Source organism: Jaculus jaculus, chromosome 3 (genome assembly GCF_020740685.1).
Source record: "Jaculus jaculus isolate mJacJac1 chromosome 3, mJacJac1.mat.Y.cur, whole genome shotgun sequence".
In the NCBI taxonomy this organism is placed as follows: Eukaryota; Metazoa; Chordata; class Mammalia; order Rodentia; family Dipodidae; genus Jaculus; species Jaculus jaculus.
In genome coordinates this window covers 1,655,650-1,677,349 of record NC_059104.1, presented here as the reverse complement: position 1 = coordinate 1,677,349, position 21,700 = coordinate 1,655,650, and the positions used below count along the sequence as shown (strand labels likewise).

General features: G+C 43.3%; 1 protein-coding gene across 2 annotated transcripts in view; it reads right to left on the bottom strand.

Moving 5' to 3' along the window:
- Positions 1–21,700, bottom strand: part of Tubgcp3 (tubulin gamma complex associated protein 3) — an 84,416-nt gene that overhangs the window by 16,592 nt on the left and 46,124 nt on the right. For both annotated transcript variants that reach the window (XM_045145391.1, XM_004663412.2), the window contains 6 exons: positions 20,501–20,636; positions 19,654–19,722; positions 14,719–14,854; positions 7,150–7,238; positions 6,919–7,050; positions 3,887–4,027 (listed from right to left, as the gene is read on the bottom strand). In XM_045145391.1, the coding sequence (XP_045001326.1) occupies positions 3,887–4,027; positions 6,919–7,050; positions 7,150–7,238; positions 14,719–14,854; positions 19,654–19,722; positions 20,501–20,636 (703 nt within the window). The remainder of the gene's footprint in view (positions 1–3,886; positions 4,028–6,918; positions 7,051–7,149; positions 7,239–14,718; positions 14,855–19,653; positions 19,723–20,500; positions 20,637–21,700) is intronic.

Below are 21,700 nucleotides of genomic sequence, written 5' to 3'. Positions count from 1 at the left end.
TCTAAGATAAACCAATGACAGCAAGTACAGGAAATCCCATGGGCAGCCAAGTTGCCTGAGGAATCCTCCTAATTCCGCCACTGAGGATACATGCTAGTCAGCTCACTGAAACATCCCAGAGGAAATCGGCCCACGTACCTACACACTAGGTTGAGCGCCTGATCCCTTGGTTTCAAGTCACAGACAGACAGTGCTGGGGCTTACTGGAGACACCAGTGTAGACAGTGCCATGTCTTGACCTTAGGATTTGTGATCTTAGAGAACACTGCTGCCCCTCTTTAAATTAAGTGAAGGTGACCACTTGTGGTGATTTGATTCAGTTATCCCCCCAAACTTTAGGTGTCCTGAATACTAGGTCCTCAGCTGGTGGAGATCTGGTAATTAACGCCTCCTGGAGGCAGTAGATTGTTGGGGGCGGGCTTATGGGTATTATAGCCACTGTCCCCTTGTCAGTGTTTGCAACACTCTCCTGTTGCTATTATCCACCTTATGTTAGCTAGGGGAGATGATGTCTACTCTCTGATCATGCCATCATTTTTCCTGCTATCATGGAGCTTCCCCCTCCAGCCTGTAAGCCAAAATTGACCCCTTTTTTTTTCGACAAGCTGCTCGGTTGGGTGATTTCTACCAGCAATGCGAACCTGACTGCAACAGTAAAGTGGTACCGAGCAGTGGGATTGCCGCTAGACAACTGTGTGGCTTTGGCCTTTTGGAGCTTATTTTCAAGAGGAACGTGGAAGGATTTGAAACCTTGGCCTAAAAGCCGCCTTGCAGTGCTGTAAATACAGCTTGATGGACTATTCTGGTCAGAGTTGAAAGACCAGAATGCAGTAAGAACTATGGACTGTGAGGTTTGGCTTATGAGGGTGAGAAAGCAGTTTGTGTGGGAAGTTGTGCAGGGTTGCTTTGTGTAGAAATGAACTGGTATGAGCAGAGTGATAAGGCACGGAAAGAAAAAATCTTCAGGTGAACTGCTGCCCGTTCAGTGGCAATTGAGAGATTACAAACTTTGAGATGGGGCCAGCTGACCTGCACTGGGGCAACAAGAAGAATGTAGACTCTTGAAGGGCCCTGAATGCTCAAGAAATGTCCTGTTCTTCAAAGTCTGCTTTATTTCCCCCTTGATTAACAAACTGCCACCCTACCTGGTATTGTGGAGTTTAAGAAGCGCAGTCATTGAATTTGCAACATGGTCTTGTGTTTTGGTTTGTTTGTTTTTATTTATTTGAGAGCAACAGAGAGAGAAAGAGAGAGAGAAGCAGAGAGCAAGAAAGAGAATGGGGGCGCCAGGGCTTCCAGCTACTGCAAAGGAACTCCAGACGCATGCGCCCCCTTGTGTATCTGGCTAACGTGGGTCCTGGGGAATCGAGCCTCGAACTGGGGTCCTTAGGCTTCATAGGCAAGCGCTTAACTGCTAAGCCATCTCTCCAGCCCACGGTCTTGTGTTTTGGAAATGGCCGTGAGAAGTGTGAAGCAGGTTTGCTGGATGCCTGCATCAAGACCTGATGGAGCCATGAGGATGGACGCTAGGTTGCAGTGGAGATACCAGGACCATGAGATGGCTGCCAAGGAGAGCTGCTGGCCCTGGATGAAGTTTTCCAAGACTGTGAGTAGCCTAGCTGGAGGGGTGGAATTGGGATACCAGAGACTTGTTGCTGGTTAGAATTATCAGACTTGGAGATCTGTCAGTGATTAGAGTTGTTGGACTTGGAACTTGCCCTGGTTGTTTTAAATCTTAGATTGTTTGAATATTTCTTTGCTAGGCTAAATGCCATCTTTAGTAGTGTGAATGTGTATTCTGTGTCATTATGAATTTTGGGGGTATTTTTTGATATTATGGCTCAGTTAAAAGTTCTTGGACTATGGGAATGTATGAATATCATTGGAATTGATAAAAACTAAGCGGACTTTTAAAGTTGGAGTGAATGCATTTTATCTTACATCATGTGTGGGTATCAGTTTATGGAGGCCAGGAGTGGAATGTGGTGGTTTGATTCAGGTGTCCCCCATAAACTCAGGTGTTCTGAATGCTAGGTTCCCAGCTGGTAGAGATCTGGGAACTAACGCTTCCTAGAGGAAGTGTATTGCTGGGGGCGGGCTTATAGGTATTATAGCCGGTGTCCCCTTGCCAGTGTTTGGCACACTCTCCTGTTGCTATTGTCCACCCTCTGCTCATGCCATCATTTTCCCTGCCATCCTGGAGCTTCCCCCTCAAGCCTATACACCAATATAAACCTCTTTTTTTTTTTTTTCCCTTGGACAAGCTGCTCTTCGTTGGGTGACTTCTACCAGCAATGCAAACTTGACTGCAACATCTCTATGAAGCAGCCAGAGCTTCAGGGACCTCAAGTGCAGACATGCATAAAGATTTTAGCAGTAAGGCAATTTCTTTCCTGCCTCTTGTGATAACTGCCAAGAAGTGGGTTCACGAGGAACACTATATGGATGAGTGATAATGCTGCTCCAGATAGCCCTGGGGCCAGGCACGGGGCCCTCCCAGTGAGTTGTTTGCCCGGGAAGCCTCTGAAACTCCCAAAACAATCCAGGCTACTACCCCACTCATGGCTGCCAACCAGGTTCAGGGAAGACCCTGCTTCTGAAGACACCACACCTGAAAAGTTCAAGAGACCAATCTGGAGCTGATATGGATGCTTCCTTCTACTGGCTAGCTATCACAGGGCCAGAAGGTGCTATGCAGGCTGCTGCCCAAGAAAAATCATCCACATTACCAATCTGCATTCCATAATCCATAATCCTGACCCTCCAGACAAGATGTACCCTCCAGCGTAGTACTGGCATCAAAGTTACAGGCATAACCAACAGCTCTATGACTGGATTTGAGGTTCATTTCATAAGAAAGACATGCCTGAATAAAAATCATGTCAAGGGGCTGGAGAGATGGCTTAGCAATTAAGGTATTTGACTGAAAAGCCAAAGGATCCCAGTTCAATTCTCCAGAACCCATGTGAGCCAGATGCACAAGGAGGTGCATCCATCTGAAGTTCACTTGCAGTAGCTGAAGGCCCTGGAGTGCCCATTCTCTCTCTCAATCTCTTTTTTCCTCTCTCCCTCTTTCTCTCTCTCAAATAAATAAATATATATATATATATATTTTTTTAAATCATGTTAAAAGTGCAGGTTGGGAAAACATATGCCCTATGGGGAAGAACCTTCTTTGCTGTATTGCTAAATTGTTTTGTTGTTCAGCTGCCTCTTTTTTTTTTTTTCTTCTACAGATCAGTTCTGCTCTGAGCTCTGATCAGAAAAGCTTTTTTTTTTTTTTTTTTTTTTGATAGGAGTGCAGTAAGAAGCAGTCAATGGAGAGAATCTTAACTAGCTAAATGCTAAAAAAAAAAAAAAAAAAAAAAAACTGACAATGCTTGACTCTAAATGGGACATATACATCATCCCCTACAGGGTTTAGGGAATATCACAGAAGGTGGGACAGAAAGAATAAAAGAACTGGACAACAGGAAAGAGCTGTGTGAAACTCTGGTGACATCAGACATCACAAGGCTATTATATTATACTGATGTCCTCATATCAGATATGATTACCTTTGTAAGACCTGCACATGATGTGTCCAGTCAACATTCTGTCAGAGACAGGGAAGGGGCTCCAGAGACCACTCCCCTCCCTAGTAAGCTAATGACAGTTAAATGTTTCTAAGAAAGGGAGTCATTCTTTTCCATGCATAGCAGAGATGAGAAGAAGGAATATAATACAACTGAGGGGGGATGAAGGAAGACAATGTGGGGCATAGGCTCAAATCAATATATGTATGAAAATGTCAAAAAAACTTAAATGTAAAAAAAAAAAAAAAGAAAGGAAAAAGAAGTAGGTCCATTCTGAAAACCAGTGAGCTATTATTCACACAGGCCATTACCTCAACCTCACGCTGCTTCTTCCTCTCTTCAAACTGCAGCCGTCTCTGCAATTCCTCCAGAGCAGCTCTGTATATTGCATCTTGCACATTCTGAAGTTCAATAATTTGATCAAATACAGCTCTGAGTTGGTTTAAAAGTACCTGAAAAGACACAACCATTTAAAAAAAAAAAAAAAAACAGAACCTTAACATGCTAGTGAAATATTTCTAATTAGAAAAGAAATACTTGTGCTTTCGAGGTAGTCTGTCTCTGGTACCCAGTATAACCATGTTGAAAGACTGGTGGCATTAAGAAGTGTTTGGATCCTAGAGCTGCTACCCTCATAAGAATTAATGCTGCTCTCTGGGGAATGCTGGGTCCTCAGGAGACTGAGTTCATACTCTCTCAAGAAGGGACTACCCTAAAGTAGGCTACACATGTTCTGTCCAACCTGTACCTGCCCTTCTGTTTCGACACCATTTCAAGCAAGTGCATCTCTCCAGAAGCCAAGCAGGTGCTGGAGCCATGCTTGGGGACTTCCAGCCTCCAGCAAACCTTCATTCTCTTTAATCACGCCATCACAGGTCGTGTTATAGCCACTGAAAATGGATCGAAACACTGTAATAACCATAGGGGCTATACCACACCTGGCAAAATTTATACTTCTCTCAGTAAATTATCTCTTATTCCGACAACAACCCCCCCCCCTCCAAAAGACAGAGAGAGACGAGTCCCAAATTCAAAGCCAGACAAATAGCTGAGTTAGGACTGGAATTATTCCAAGGCTTCAAAAACAGGAAAGTCCCTCTTGTATATTTTTATTATTGACACAGATCAAAACCAGATATGAGACTTTAAGAAAGGAAATTCAAAGTGAAACAATCAAATTCAGCAATTTTCAAAATGCTGGTATAATATTTTATATCAGGAACGAAGGGATGGCTCAACACAGAACAAGTGTTCACATCCATCAGTGTCTGCACAGCTTTCTATCTCACTAGCAGTGTCGTCCAGCATCCTCTAGACACTGGCCACTTCTGTTACTTTGAGTGTGATGTGAGAAGGGGGTGGGAATTATGACATGTATAGCACAGAATCATCTAGGTAAACTGAAGATGCAGACATCCAACATACCTTGTAAGTACACAAGTGTACATACGTGTGTATATGTACGTACATACACACACACGCTCACTCTCTCTCTCTCCAAAGCTACCTAGCAACACAAACATGGACAGGCTCACGGTCCTTGCTATAGAAGACATTCCAGCCAGCCTGAGGGAGAAGCCAACATTCTGTGCTAGCTCCATAGACAATGAAGTTATCTCAACACCTATCACTGAGACAAGCACACTGCTACCCTGCTCTGCTCAAATGCTTTCCTTATAAAGACATGGTTCAGAACTCACTAAACAAGTCAGGCAGCACCAATGAACGCTGAGCTAACAGTGGATTCTGAGTGGGACAGAAAATGAAGAACCAGCTAAACAACTTTTGTAAGAAGCTATCTCAAGAGAATCCAGACGTTAAAAATAAGCAACTCATGGTCCCTCTCATTTATTTCAGTGTACTAGTGTGAAACTGGGCTGTTAACACTGCATAGCCACACAAATAACCTGGGCTCAACTTAGAGGGGGACAGAGGATCTGGTTAGGTTCACACTACACAGCAAGCAAGCATGGGCAACTTAAGAGAGGGAAGAAGGATCTGGTTAGGTGAGCCATTCTGACAGGTTTGAGTGACTAATCTCAACATAGACTCAAACCTCTTATCCTTTGTCAGTCTTATTTTATGATGAAAAAGTCAAAAGATAAAGATGGTTTGATTTCATATTTAATAAGATTTATTTTCCTCATTTGCTTGTCTTTCATAGTCATGTCCACAACAACTTGTTATCTTTGGAACAATAAATTTACCCTTGATATTAGTGACTCGTGCTTCCTTCAAGCAAAGGCACACACACTGGGGCTTCTGCTGCAGTTTGCTCTGACAGTCTGCAACAGCGGTGACTCCAGTTTGCACCCATGTACTCCCCAAGTCAGAATTTTCCTCAACACTGTACAAACAAAAGACAGGAAAGTGTGTACACACCTGAAACTGTCAGGCCACAACCTCCAACTTAAAAACTACGAATACTGGGACAGCGTTCAGCAAGTGACCTAAGGGACAGATGAACTTAAAATGACTCAAATCATAAGTTGTTTTAATCTCCTCTATGTAGTAAACTGCCTTCCCAGAAAACAGCAGCAACAAAGCACTATGAGCCACGCCTACTGCAACACCCTGCAGTCTGGAACGGGCACCGAGTGGCATACCTGCTGAGAAATGCTTTGCTCCTACTGCACAACTGATCTGCTTCAAGCTCAGCAATGTGCTCTTTCTTTCCCCAGATCTTTGAATGAAATCAAAACTCCAGGAAGATTTGCTATGTGGAACTTGCATCTTCCAGAGCAGGAGCGCTAAAGGACAAGGATGCCAGCAGAAAGCCTGAGGCCCTGAGACGCCTGCACACTCACCAGATGGTCGGTTTTCACTTATGTGTAGCCAAAGTAGAGGGTTAAAAATCACTATCCCTGGACCAAAGAAATGAAAACAGGGCTAGGAGCACAACCCAGTGGTAGAGCACTTGTCCTGGATTCGAGTCACAACACAGGAAAGGAGAGTGGGAGGGAAGGAGACAGGTCTAGCTTCCTTCACACCATTCTGAGACTTTCACACACACTACTTGTTCGGGTCTTTAAGTGCCTCTTAGACCACCCTTGCACATCTCAAAGACATAATTCATAATGCGTTTCCCTCTGAACACTGTAAGTGCTTGTCATCTATGGTAGGCATGTGATCACATTTAGCAAAAATAGCACATTAGCAAATTCTCATTCCCCCAGTTTTGTTCATTTCTTCAGAAAGTGACCCTCAAGCCATCAAACTCATAAACCCATCTCAATCATCACCAATGTGGCACACTGGGCAATCTCCAAGATTCTCCATGTGGCGGGAACCCAAGAAGAGGAACTCATGATTTCAGTTTCTGCTTCCTAGAAGCCAGCCTCACCCGAGAGGCGCTGTCCAGCAGACAGCGGGAGGTGATGGCATCCAGGAAAGCCTCATGTGCTGCAATAATGTGGTCCAAGTCCTGAGCCTGCTGGACTCGGTTCCAAAGCTCATCCCAAGAGCACTCAAGCACCTGAAACAACAATTTGAGATGTGGGTGGGCCATGTTCTTTCTCAGACAGCCTTTCAGCACTACTGAGTCACAATCAACTGGACAGAGGAGTCAGCATACCTCGAAAGTGACGTAATACTGCATCTGATGAATGAAGTGCACCATCTCGGAGGCCAGGATGTGACACTGATGCAGCACGCCGGAGAATTCTGCAAGGGAGGAGAGCATCAGCACCGCGACATCTCATCTGCAAGCTGCCTTCTCACAAAGCTGTGGGCTTGACTCCGGACCCTTCAGCAATCTCTCCAACACTGATTCACAAGCTAAACAAGGACCTGGATCCCAACCAACTCAAATTTCCATCCTTCTCACAGGGCTCCATGACATGGCCGTATAGGAACAATGTAAACATACAAGTTCTTTCTTCATGGTCTTAACTATACCTTAACTGATGTGTTTTTCTTTCTAGAGAAACTATTATCATTCCTGTGTCTAACAAGGGCATAGAAGAAACATTCTTCTACAGTGCCTGACATTGTGGTCACGCTATCTACTGGAAACAATCCTGAGGAAACGGTGCTTATCAGACACAGCTGAAACTCATGAACCTGTAAGGCTGTCCTTCCTGGCCAAGGAGTCAGTCAACAGTGTGCTTGCAGCTGCTGTGTGATTCTGAGGAGTGTAAACCTCATTCAAGACTCAGCACAGGCCTCTGAACCTGAGAATACCAATTGCACCTGGCAGCCCTTGACTACTCAGTGGCCTGAAAATGCACATATATGCTTTAAATGTGTTTTGTTGGTGGTGGTGTTTGTCCACAAATAACTAAGTAACAATGCCCTCAATGCAACATTGGTACTGAGGCCCAATATCCCCACAGGTGTACTTTGCCACGTTAACGCCCATAGCTTTGTAAACAGAGGTGGCTGTCCATTAATGCCTTCAGCTTCCCGAGAATTTCGTTAGACTCATCTGTGATTCTTTACTGCCCTCTAAAGGCTGCTGAGGGTCTTCAATGAGACTTGAAGTCAAGATTTCCTTTAAAAGAAACATCCTAGAACAGCTTCAGCACAGCGTCAACACCCGTTACAGACAGCATTTGTACCTGAAGCTGCTATCTAGTGACCGAACCCAAGAGCTCCCACGACTTTGGATTCCTGATGCTTAAAAACCTCGATTTTTCTACGTCTTATTTGCATCCTCTAAAAGATTTAAGGGGTCTCTTGCCAGCACCACTCAGCACATGTGTTCAGTATCCCTGGGGTAAACATCTTTTGCACAGATGACAACTCACTATGCTCTCCTTGAGCTGGAAGTGCCTCTGAGGACTCCTTCCCAATTTAACCCAGACAACCATCTCAGGGGAGGGGAGACTGAGGCAAATGAGTACCAGTGGACAGCCCCCACCTACACACTGGTGGAAAGGGCTCATAACGTCCACAAGGCCAAAGAGCTGCACAAAGGAGTTTTCATAGGGAAAGCATTTAAGGCACTGGCTGCTCTGTAAGATCTGTCAACATTGCATACACCACCACAAGGCCAAGGCAGGGCACACAGGAGTTTGTAGTGGGAAGCATCTGAGGCACGGCCTTGAAGATGTATCAACATCACACATGTCACCGCAAAGAGGCCACCAAGCAGACTGGCTAGTGCCAGTCTGTGACCACAGGTCATCCTGCAGTCTGACCCACTTCTTTCAGAGCTGTCCTTCTTGGTAACAAACCCAGGCCTGTTTTGTCCATGCAAAAGCAACTTTTGGTCATTCTTCCCAAAACAGCCATCTGTTTCCATAATAGCCACTGCTATTTCTCCATTTTTCTGTCAACACAGGAATGTCTCACCACAGTACAGAATACAGTGACCATCACTGTAGCAGGCACTTAAATATCATCCACACAAGTCACACAGCTCAATTTGAGTACATTGAGGCCAGTTGTGCCAAGGCCACACAGAGCAGGAGAGGTAGCCCCATGGGGAGACAGCCAGCAGTTTCTCATACACTCTGAGAAGTGAAGATAGGAAAATAATGCTTACCTTAGAAATGATCAAATGTGGTTAAAAGGAAAAGCATCAGAATTGAATGTGATCCATACCTTGGCTTAGCAAGATTTTTGAACGTACATTGGGCCAGACCAACTTCTCTACTTCTATTGCGGTTACTACAGTCCATTTTGTCATGTGGTATCAAGCATGGGGATGAGACTAGACACAGATGGGGAAGGCTGCCTCCTGGGTAACCATTTCAATTTCCCACCAACAGGCTTCCTGTACTGTGACTAGAAAACTGACACACATGCCTTCTTGCAGATTTCTCCACAGCCCAGCGCCAAATGAGACTCAGACTCCACTACACAACCTGAAATGCCCAGGTTATGCACAGCCTTGGCAAGGACAGGGAGACTTTGGAACCAAATGTCCAGGCAGTAATAATGTGTGCAGCGCAGGTGGCAGAGTTCTAGCACATGCAGACAGCAAAATGGAGCACAGCCTCGAAGAGTGAGCCGTATTCCACAGGTGTGAAGTGAGTGCCACAGCCTCCACTTTGGGCCAGTCCTTCAGTCCTCCCAACAACCATGTAAGCCCCTATTTTTTAAATTATGTACTATTAAGCTTATTCAAGGGAAAAAAAATCACAAAGTCTGGGGTTTATTTAAGGGAGATTGAAATGTAGGAAGGAGAGCTAGACAGAGTCATACACACATGGGAAGTGGGGAACTAGGCTTGTGTAGGAGACTGAGGAGAAACCAGCAGGCATCTGCCATGGGTTTTTTTTATGAATTAAGAGGACAAAAGTTGAGGCTTAGGAAAAAATGAAAGGGCAGATATCAAAGCAGAGACCAAGAGATTTGGAGGAGACATGAGTAATGAAAATTCACGGTTACCCTGAATTTAAAGGAACTACACAAGTAGCAAGCCTAGGGTCGGTGAGAGCACCATGAATAGATATGGAGTGTAGGAAAACCACACACATGGTAGATTCAGAAATTGGGGAGGGCTGGAGGGACGGCTCAGCAGTTAAAACACTTGCCTGGAAAGCCAAAGGACCCAGGTTCCATTCCCCAGGATCCACATAAGCCAGATGCACAAAGTGACCCTATTTTCAGCATTAGATCTGAACATCAGGACCTTCCCTGGCATTCTCCATTCATGTTAGCAAACTTGTGATTTATTTTCTCCTAGATATCCATTTTTTAATAATTAATTTATTTTTTATTAACAACTTCCATGATTGTAAACAATATCCCATGGTAATGCTCTCCCTCCCCCCCCCCATTTTCTCCCTTGAAACTCCATTCTCCATCATATCCCCTCCCTCTCTCAATCAGTCTCTCATTTATTTTAACAGGCATCCATTTTTATCTTCAAACTTCAGAGTCAAACCTAAGTACAGACACGTCATCATATATTCCTGAGCCAGTCACTTCAGATGAGGCCCTGTGCTGCTGGCTAGGCCTTGGGCTAACTAACATTCACTATCACCAGCCATGTCAGAGAATGAGTACTCCTTTACAGTTCACTCCAAACATAGTGTGTAAGCATCATTCTTCAGCTCAATGAGTAAGTAATGTCTTAAAAAAAAAAAGCTGGGCTGGAGAGATGGCTTAGCGGTTAAGCGCTTGCCTATGAAGCCTAAGGACCCCGGTTTGAGGCTCGGTTCCCCAGGTCCCAAGTTAGCCAGATGCACAAGGGGGCGCACGCGTCTGGAGTTCGTTTGCAGAGGCTGGAAGCCCTGGCACGCCCATTCTCTCTCTCTCCCTCTATCTGTCTTTCTCTCTGTGTCTGTCGCTCTCAAATAAATAAATAAATAATTTTAAAAAAAAAAGCTGAAGAGATGGCTTAGTGGCTAAGGCACTCGCTTGCAAAGCCTAAGGACTCATGTTTGACTCTCCAGGGACTATGTAAGCCACACGCAAAGTAAAGCAAGTGCACAATGTCACACATATGCACAAGGGGGCACACACGTCTGGAGTTGGATTGCAGTGGCTAGACGCCCTGGAACACAAATCATCCTCCCAACTTTGCATAAAAATAAAAATGATGATAATAACAACAATAATAATAATAAAACCTTTAAAAAAGATAAGGAAGCCCTTGGGTTCAGTCCCCAGTACCACAAGAAAGACAACAGGACATACAATTGCCTAGTCAGAGTTAGCAAGCAAGTCTCATTAGGCTCTTTGTGAAAATGCTGCATTCTTTTCCTAGAGAACCTAGAGGCCAATTTTATTTGTGGTAGACCAAAGGTGATCACTTGATGGGGAAGCAAAACCTCAGTTTGCCTCTTCCCATCTCACAGAGACTGGGGAGAACACAAGCTCACTCACTCAAACACCTTGTGAAATGTTACTTAGCCACAACTAGCAGCAACATTTAAGCTAATGACTCTAAAAAACTACTTCAATGGTAACTGGGTTTGGATAGCCAGAGGACAAATATTTTTAAAAAATAAAAAATGAAAACCTGCTACTAACCCAGGACTCACAAGAGAAACATCTCATACCCCAGAATGGGTATGGTCCTCCTGGCAGACCTTAAGCAAGAATTCTTTTTAAAAATCTTTTATTTTTATTTATTTATTTGACAGAGGAAGCGGGAGAGGAGAGAGAGAGAAGAGAAAATGGGTGTGCCAAGGCCTCCAGCCACTGCAAATGAACTCCAGACACTTGCACCCCCTTGTGCACCTGGCTAACATGGGTCCTGGGGAATTGAAACTGTGTCCTTTAGCTTTTCAGGCAAACGCCTTAATTGCTAAGCCATCCCTCCAGCCCAAGCAAGAATTCTTATGTCCTGAAACCCCTAACCCACAACTCCTCCCACTGCACAGTGGGGCTGGTTTTTACTGTGGAATGACAACTGTGGACGTGGGAAGAATAAACTGTCCTTTGCATGCACATGTGTAAAGTACTCAAGGCTGTTCATAAGAACACTTTATGGGACCTGCCTTGATTATTAGGCCACTTCTAAACATGCTGTACTGTACCAACAAGAGTAATTAGCATGTCATCTCCTGCTCATCAAGGTGCTTTGCCATGAACAGCTTTAAAACAGTCTTTGTAAACTAAACAGAAGAACACTAACACTGCAACAGAAATACAAGCAAACAATATTAAAAGTAATAACAAAAGGAGACATAAAGGGTAGAGAAAGGAAGGGAGGAGGATACTTAATAGGTTGATATTGTATATACGTAATTACAATGATTGTAATGGGGAGGTAATATGATGGAGAATGGAATTTCAAATGGGAAAGTGTGGGGGTGGGGAGGGAGGGAATTACCATGGGATATATTTTATAATCATGGAAAATGTTAATAAAAATTTTTAATTAAAAAAAAAAAAGTAGGGCTGGAGAGATGGCTTAGCGGTTAAGCGCTTGCCTGTGAAGCCTAAGGACCCCGGTTCGAGGCTCGGTTCCCCAGGTCCCACGTTAGCCAGATGCACAAGGGGGCGCACGCGTCTGGAGTTCGTTTGCAGTGGCTGGAAGCCCTGGCGCGCCTATTCTCTCTCTTTCCCTCTATGTGTCTTTCTCTCTATATCTGTCGCTCTCAAATAAATAAATAAAAAATGAACCAAAAAACTTTAAAAAAAAAAAAAAAGTAATAACAGCAGGGCTGGAGAGATGGCTTAAGGGTTTAAGGTGCTTGCCTGCAAAGCCTAAGGACCCAGGTTCAACTCCCCAGAACCCACATAAGCTATCAATGCACAAGATGGCATACACAACTGGAGTTCAAATGCAGTGACTGGAGGCCCTTGTGTGCCAATTCTCTCTTGCACTCGCTCTCTCTCTCTCATAAAATATTAGTAATAGCAAAAAAGGATAAAAGTGTTCACACTCTTTTCAAATTCTAATTTACTTGAATGACAAAAATAATTTTGTGTAACTGTTGTGTGGTGAGAGCTGTGCATACTGGGAGGGCTACACTGGACACCTCTCCTGCACAGCAATCGGACAACCTGCAACGTAACAACAGAACTAAAACATAAATACTTAGTAAACAAAAGTAAAACTGAAGTCATGCCTGTTAAGCCAGCATTCTGGGTTAGCATATTAAAAGCCACATCATACTGACAAAAAGCATGTGTGGTATCTATCTTACTTACATTAGTGTGAAATTGGTGGAGCCATATTAATAAAGAGGAAAGAGAAACCGATAGGTACCTACGATGATACTGAGGCAGTAAGAACTGATCTGGAAGTTTTGGCAACAAGAAAAACGCCGAGGAAAAAACTTGAGAAGCTGTTTGTAGAATTCAGCTACACACGGACACAAAGATCTATTTCACCAGAGTTGGTGAAAAGATACAGTGGATGTTATCTCTAAGTACAAGCCCATGACGCTCACTGATGACTCTTACACACAGTGAGAGAGCAGAACCACAGGCACGGCCAGCCCAAAGCAGGTCAGAAGAAGGTTCCCAGCAAACAGCCAATGCGCAGAGGTCAGAGAGGAATCTGGAGTGGTGTCTATGCACAACAAAGGGCTGTCTTTTGAAGTGGGCAGCTAAGAACCCACTCCCAACAGTAGCCAGAAAGCAAGCACACCAAAAGCAAAAATGACCCCTTTGCAGCACACAACCAGCAGCACCAGTGAGAGGAGCGGGACACAAAAGAAACCAGTGGATGGTGATACAGGCAGTCACAAGGCCTTAATGTGCTGGCTTCTCTCTCTCCAAGACCTAAGTCCACTCCCTGTAGCAAACAGGTAAGCTCAACTGAAGACAACATCCACACCCATAGCTATTACTAAGGGCTCAGGAGAAGCCTTCTCAACCAACTCCCAAGAACCAACTAGCCACTTAAGACTCTACAGTAGAATCCAGGCCCCTGGAAAGAATTGCTCTCTGCCAGTGACGGTGGCAGTACCGACTAAGGCAGTCCCCACTGGCTACAGCTACTGGAGGTATCATTGCGTCTGAACCTTTGGCAACTGCTCAAGGGTCAACCTACATCATTGTAAAGAAAAAAAAAATCATGAACTCCTTTCTTCAATAACTGCTCCTTGTATTTATAAAAACTACTTTTACCAATCAAAGAACATGTCGTTTAAGTTGCTCTTGAGAGATTTATGACATTTTTCATATTAGGTTTGACCGAGTTCATTTCTTTTTTTTATCCTTTGGTTTTTCAAGGTAGGGTCTCACTCTAGCTCAGGCTGACCTGGAATTCACTATGTAGTCTCAGGGTGGCCTCAGACTCACAGTGATCCTCCTATCTCTGCCTCCCGAGTGCTGGGATTAAAGGCATGTGCCACCACGCCCAGCAGAAGTTAACTTCAATATAATTAAACATTAAAGTCATTCGCAACATTAGCATACCTTGACTATCTGACACCTAAGCATCTTTACTCTAGTTCTAAGTTGTAAAAAGAGAAACATTTCCACACCTGGTTTATGAACAAAAGAAAAGCTCAAGAAATTCCCAAAGAGAATATAATCAAAATACTAAGTGAATCAGTGACTTATTATTTGTCTTACTTGAAAATTGGTGACTATACTTATGAATATTAGGCAAAAGCAAATGTGATTGCAAAAGAAACTTCATGGCCTAAAAAAAAAAAGCAACCTGGTGAAGACAAGCAAAGTTACAAATAAGCCTTTCCACAAAACCAAACTCAAAAGCAAAAGAGTCCCTTGTCAGTTCCACTGTAAACAGACTGAGTGTGTGTGTCCAGGTGCAAACCATCTTTACCTGGCATGTTCCTCAGGAGTTTTGCGTTACACATGTGTCCCTTCCGGATGTCAGTGAGGATGTACTCCATGCGCTTGGCCCTCCAGAGGAAGTTGAACACCCTCAGGTAGTGGCTCATGCACTCACGAGTGAACACCTGCAAGAGGACAGAAGACAGGACCTGAGGCTTATGCACACCATCTCCTTCCTCGCTTGGGCCCAGCCTTCTCTATAGGCAGCAAGCACACACCGCCAACGCAGTCTAATAGGCACGCTGTAACTAAACCAGCACATTCAGAAGTGCCATGTCAACTGCAACCACACAGATTACCTACATGCCAGAGAGACTCACAACAGCAGAATGCGGGTATTTTAGCACAGCCCTGCAAGTGGAAGCAGGCCTGAAGGTACACAACTGGCGGATGGCTCATGCAGACTTTAATCAGCCCAAACCCGCCTAAGTAGGGCCTCAACGTCCCGAGGGCCCCACGCAGAAGAAGCACCTGCCTTAGTGGAAACAACTCCAAAGAGGGAGCAACTTTGCTGCTGACGGTCCTTCAAGTCATGGTCACATGCACACACTGCTTCTGAATTCCTCTGTTCGCTGCCATGGGCACAGTCACAGGCTGGAGACCATGCTAAGCCTTCCTACCCTGTCACCAATCCCACGCAGGCCAAGTTTTGCAAATAAAAATACAGGATGCCAATTACACGTACACATCAGGTAGGTCCAAGTAAGTGCCTTATAGACACAGAACAGGGCCAAACACATTTCCGATATGTATGTGGGGTGCATGGCCATCCACCACCCAACAGCAGGGCAAAGGAGACCCCACCTACCACTGTGTCCACCTTCCGCCAAAGCCACTGCACGACGACTCTGTGACAGGCCAAGTCCTCAGCACAAGCATGAGGCCTGGCTCTGCTCTGAAGGGGGCTCTCTGGTCCCTTGGATCTCAGACTAGCCCATGTCTTTCCTGGGGCCTTACTCCACATGTGACCCTACAATGCCCATTCTATCTTCTCACCTGCCCAAACCCTACCTATTATTCCCTTGTAGAGAGGGACACCCCACCCCAGTTTCCTCAGATACCTAGAACTTTATTCTCAATCCTCAGAGTGTGAGTACCTAGATTTGTTCTGTCTTGCCTTGTGTGCCTATCCCATGTATCTTGGTTACCGCGCAATCATGATTCTGACTGCTCTTCAGTGCCAAGCTCTGGAAGGTACTCAGTAATGATGGATAAGCAAATAGAAATGACTTCCAGGAATTCCACAATCAAATGTGAAGGTGTGAGGGCTGGAGAGATGGCTTAGTGGTTAAGGCATTTGCCTGGAAAGCCAAAGGATCCCAGTTTGATTCCCCAGGACCCACGTAAGCCAGATGAACAAGGGGCCACATGTGTCTGGAGTTCATTTGCAGTAGCTGGAGGCCCTAGTGTACCCATTCTGATACCCCCCACCTATTTCTGTCTCACATAAATAAATAAATAATGAATAAATACCTTTTTAAAAATATGAAGGTGTGGTATCGTCTACATGGCTTGTTGTCCACACTAGTAACAACACCCCAATTACAGAAATTAAGTATGACCAGTTTAGATGACATTAGGAATATATTATGAGATATTTCACTGTACACCATAATACATAGGGTAGGGGGTCCATTAAGTAGTTTGCTCCTATAGCACACTTAAAATAATTTGATTTTTAAAGTTATTCTACCCATGGCTTTTTCAAATATTAACTATGCAAGAAGACAGCAGCATTCTCACCCCAGTGCATCCAATGCGAGAAAACGTTCTCCATTACACAACATTAGTTCACTTCCTACGGTAGAATTCAGTCAGAGCTGCTAAACAAGCTTGCACCTCCTCATACGCAACAGATGATCCCTACAGGTTAGCTGCAAAAATGATCAGGTTTTCCATCTCGCCTGATGTCAGAAGAGCAACCCTGAAAACACCTATTCTCAGCCTCCCTTGCCAGCCTCAAGATCCTGCCACACAGCGTAACTTCACAACCTCCAAACCAAACCATGTATAGCTGGATCAACTCTCAATGACAGCATCACAATGACTTCTGAACAAATTTTAGCTGAACGCTTAAGACCCACAAAAATAAGGTGAACCCCAGAATTATTCTATATGTGTTTTATTCAGTAACATGAGTCTTAAACTTCACAAGTTCCCAAATTGGACCTATCCAAAAATTTCACTGATAGCTTACATCACAGAATTAACAAAAATAATACTGCTATTATGTAAGATAAAATTATGATTATTACAAGATATGCAACATCATAATTAAATTCTGCTAAAAAGTAATGATTTCAATTAATGAGAACAGAAACAGGTAATACAAAAAATCACCAAGGAAAAACGCAAAAAATCATTTGCTTCCACACTCTTGACTATATTTAACAATCCTTATCAGGTACCATAGTGCAGAGAAGAGACAGAGGAGTGCTCAGTACTAAATCATCTCTATCACACCTTCCAAGGCTCAGGGTCCATTACAAAAGACCTGAGAGAAAGAATGTAAGAGCCAAAGAAGGGCAGACTCCTTACAATGCACTTTTCCAGACACAAAATGGCCTGGATGTTCATGAACTTCCAGTGCCCGACACTGCCTACACAAGACTATCATAATAGGAGAAAGAGATGGTGAAATCAAAATAAAAGAGACTGATTGAGGGGGGAGGGGATATGATGGAGAGCGGAAATTACTGGGGTTTATTGTCTATAATTATGGAAGTTGTCAATGAAAAATACGTAATTTTAAAAACAACAAAAAATAGTCCTTTTACCTTTCTAGTAACTTCTACATACTACTGTATGTAATTTGATAAAAATTATTTCAATCTAATACTGGTTTGAATACCTCTAAATTGTAAGATATGACTGTATGTATGGCAATTAAGCTCACAATGTACTAAGCACACAGAGGCCAACACCAGACCGGCAGGTAACAGACATGCAAGAGAGCCCTCCTCACCCCTTGACCACACACAGCTGCTAACCAAGCACAGAGCCTTTCTTCTCTTTTCTCCACCCAACAGGGGATGGAACCCATGCTAGGCAAGTACTCGACCACTCAGCCACACTCCGAGCCCTATGATGGTACTTTTCAAATGAAGACAGCATAGCGTGTCCACAACCCAACAAAGCAGACTATATGAAGTCTTTAATTTAAATGATTTGCTAAATTATCACTGTTGTATATAATAACACTTAGAACTACTTAGGATATCCATCAAAGGAGAAAAGGCTAATTTGAATATGACAAAAGATTAAGCACAGGAGCAGCTGCGCATTTAAACTGGAAGCTCTGATCTGGTGATGGTCAAATACAGCAGCTTATGAGCAAAGTCAGTTTTCCTAAGGAATCTGTGGAGGTGATCTGTGAGCGCGGCTTCTGTCAACCCTCCTCACCACAGATGTGGTTCACCTCTTGGAACAGACACTAAAGAAAGCTTGAAGCCAGGCTAAAGAAAGCTTAGCAAAATATCTTCCCCAACAGTCAAAAGATATAAAGCTTCTTCCTCAGTATTCCAAATACAAAAATGAGTGAAATAAGCTCAAAGAGATATCATAGTCAATGAGAAGTTACTCAAGCCTGAAGACAGAAAACATAAGGCAGAAAGAGGCATTTTAATTGCACACACGTAAAGACGACTCCCCTGGCCAACCTTTTGTGATGTGTTAAGAGAAATGGTACTTTTCTTTACATGAGTAAAAAGCACTATGAACAATAGGACAGCCATTTTCTCATCAGTTTAAATGAATACTGAATATATCAAATTTCATCTAAATAGTAAAAATAAGATTCCCCTAGAACACACTTTATGGTTCCTTTCAAATTATCCTAAATTAGTTGCTACAGTCTAAGAATAATGGAGCAAAATGAACAATCCATTTATTAACTACTTGCTAAACCTATGACAGAACAAATGATATTTTTTAAGATTTCTTAAAATAATAGAGCAGTTTAGCTTTCATTAATAATTATTTGAAACACACAATCTTGGCTTAAGTATTCATTCAACGGGTATATCCCAGACGTCATAATCACTTTAATCCAAGGTTCTTAGAGAAGAATGCCATTTGTATTTTTTCTGAAGTTCAAAATAAGGATTTTTAAAAATTTATTTTTATTAGCACACAAAGAATTAGGTTTCATTATGTTGGATTTCAAACAAAATTTGTTTTGTTTTCCTTCCTTCTCCCCCTCCCTTGGTGCCTCTCCCACCACACAGCCTCTTTTCCACTTTCACATATGTTTTTCCTTGTTTCCCCCATTCCCTTCTCATCACTAGTGTTACTGTCTCACAGCCTTTTTTCTGTTTGTTTGGTTGGTTTTTGTTTTTGTTTTTCGAGGTAGGGTCTCACTCTAGCCCAGGCTGACCTGGAATTCACCATGTAGTCTCAGGGTGGCTTCAAGCTCACGGTGATCCCCCTACCTCTGCCTCCCGAGGGCTGGAATTAAAGGTGTGTGCTCTACCATGTCCGGTGTAGTCTCCTATCTTGATTCACAGTCTATACTCACTCTTATATCCCCTTATTTACCTACATACAAACATTAAAAATGAGGGTCCACATATGAGAGAGGACAAGTGGCTTTGTCTTTCTGAGCTTGGGTTAGTACAACTTTTTTCCAGTTCCATTCATTTTCATGCAAATTTCACAGCTTCATTTTTCTTTACAGCTGAGTAAAACTCCACTGAATGTATGTATCACATTTTCATTATTCAGACATCAGCTAATGGGCATCTAGGCTGATTACACTTCCGAGCTACTGTGAATACAGCAGCAAAAAACATGGATGTGCAAGTATAGTAGGACAGAGTCCTCTGGGTATACGCCCAGCAGTGGCGTAACTGAAGAAAGCCTGAATGACAAAATGTTTAGCAATCCACGTAGCTATGAACATCAAAAGTACAAAATATGATCTTACCGTGGCAATTGGTCCATCAACGTGATAATCCAGGCTAAAGACATCCCACCCAGTGTCACCTGGAGAGACCTGGCAGAATACAATACAATTAAAATGAGAACAACTGAGAGGCTTTGCGCTCACTGATGAAAACCCTGCCAACAGTTCAAAGAGGTGGGAAGTAAGGCACGTGCCTAAAACTCTGAAGTGCTCAGCAAGCTGCCCTCTCCTCAGCAGGTGCGTCCACAAGGAGGAGTCTATGGGGTCCATCCCAGGTGCTCTGCAAATGTGCAGGAACACTGTAAAAATGTGTGCTCAAAACTAATTACAAAAAAAAAAAAAAAAAAAAAAAACCTCATCACTCTTTTTATGACAAAACCCACAGTCTCCCAATAGGTTCCAAATCTCTAAAGCTTTATTTCAACAAAACCAGTAGGGCGCTGCTAGTGACCCCACAAGCAGGAAAGTGAGGGCTCATATTCATATCCCTACTCCCAAACAAAACCCTTCCTACCAAAAAGACCACACTCATGCTGATCCTCTGGGGAATAAATGTTATCACCACTTCCCATGCACATCAACTCACTGTGAAACGTGGTTCTGTTCACCAAGCACCTGGGATGTGCTCTGGGGACATGCCTCATATATATCATCCAACTTCAGTCTAAAAGCTCTGTGGGATGCATCCTTCACACTACAATGTGGCTTTGAGGAGAAGCTTAACTACAGCCACCAGTAACAAGTAAGGGCAGGGCTACACACAGGCCACCCAGCTCCCAGGTCTGACCAGAATAGCTGTGCCAATACCACACAAAAAATACATACAGCACACAAGGATATCTGGACTACCTACAGCCATATCACATACCTCCAAGAGCCTCACATCCAGCCTCCTGAGGATCTCAGGGCTGTCAAACTGGGCATTGGTGGCTCTAACAGCTGTTTCAAGAATTCCAGTCAAGTTATGTTGATATAAAGTTGTTGCTGGCCGAACAAGTTCTGGTCTTAACAAATTTTTAAAAGATTAAAGAAAATGTTACTGGAATTTTTAAAGTAACTTTGAAAATAACATAAATTAAAAGAGTTCAAATTATAAAAACTGAAAAGACTAACAAACCCAGGAAATTTACTTATAAAAACTTCATGGGTCTTAACTGTAAATAGGATTTTAGGAAGCATGTTTCTTCAAAGTTCAAAAATATTAATTTTCGTTCAACTTAAGATTTAAGTACTGAACTTGATGACCCACCAAATGTTAGTGGTAAGACCCTACTGCGGAAGATACAATATGATGTGGATACAAAACATGGAGTGACCTGGCTGGAATCTGGAAGACAGTCAGTCCCCAGACAGCACATCTAGTGTCAGAAGGTGCTACATGAGTGACTGGGGGAAAATGACCAACATCTGTCCAAGCAACTCATGATCTAAGTTACTCAGCAGCAAACAACCAGACGTGATCACACTCATCCAAGTGCAGTAGTGGCACACAGCCATGGTAGTAACCAACTGCTCTTGATTTGGCTAATGGATCTGCTCAGTGGAACAGAACCCATAGCTGGAGCTGGTAAACAAGTCAAAACCAGATCCAAAAATGAGCCTGCTCTCCATTATCAAGCTCCCACCAACTGTGGGCTACAAGAAGGCCAACACCTATTAAATACCCTCTAAAAGAATAATGGTTATCCAGCTAAAGATTGATCTACCATATGACCCAGCTATAGCACTCCTAGGCATATATCCTAAGGACTCATCTTGTTTCCTTAGAAGTATATGCTCAACCATGTTTATTGCTGCTCAATTTATAATAGCTGGGAAATGGAACCAGCCTAGATGTCCCTCAACTGATAAGTAGATAATGAAGATGTGGCACATTTAAACAATGGAGTTCTACTCAGCAGTAAAGAAAAATGAAGTTATAAAATTTGCAGAAAAATGGATGGATCTGGAAAGGATTATACTAAGTGAGGTAACCCAGGCCCAGAAAGCCACGCACCACATGTTTTCCCTCGTATGTGGATCCTAGCTACAGATGATTGGGCTTCTGTGTGAGAAGGAAAATACTTAG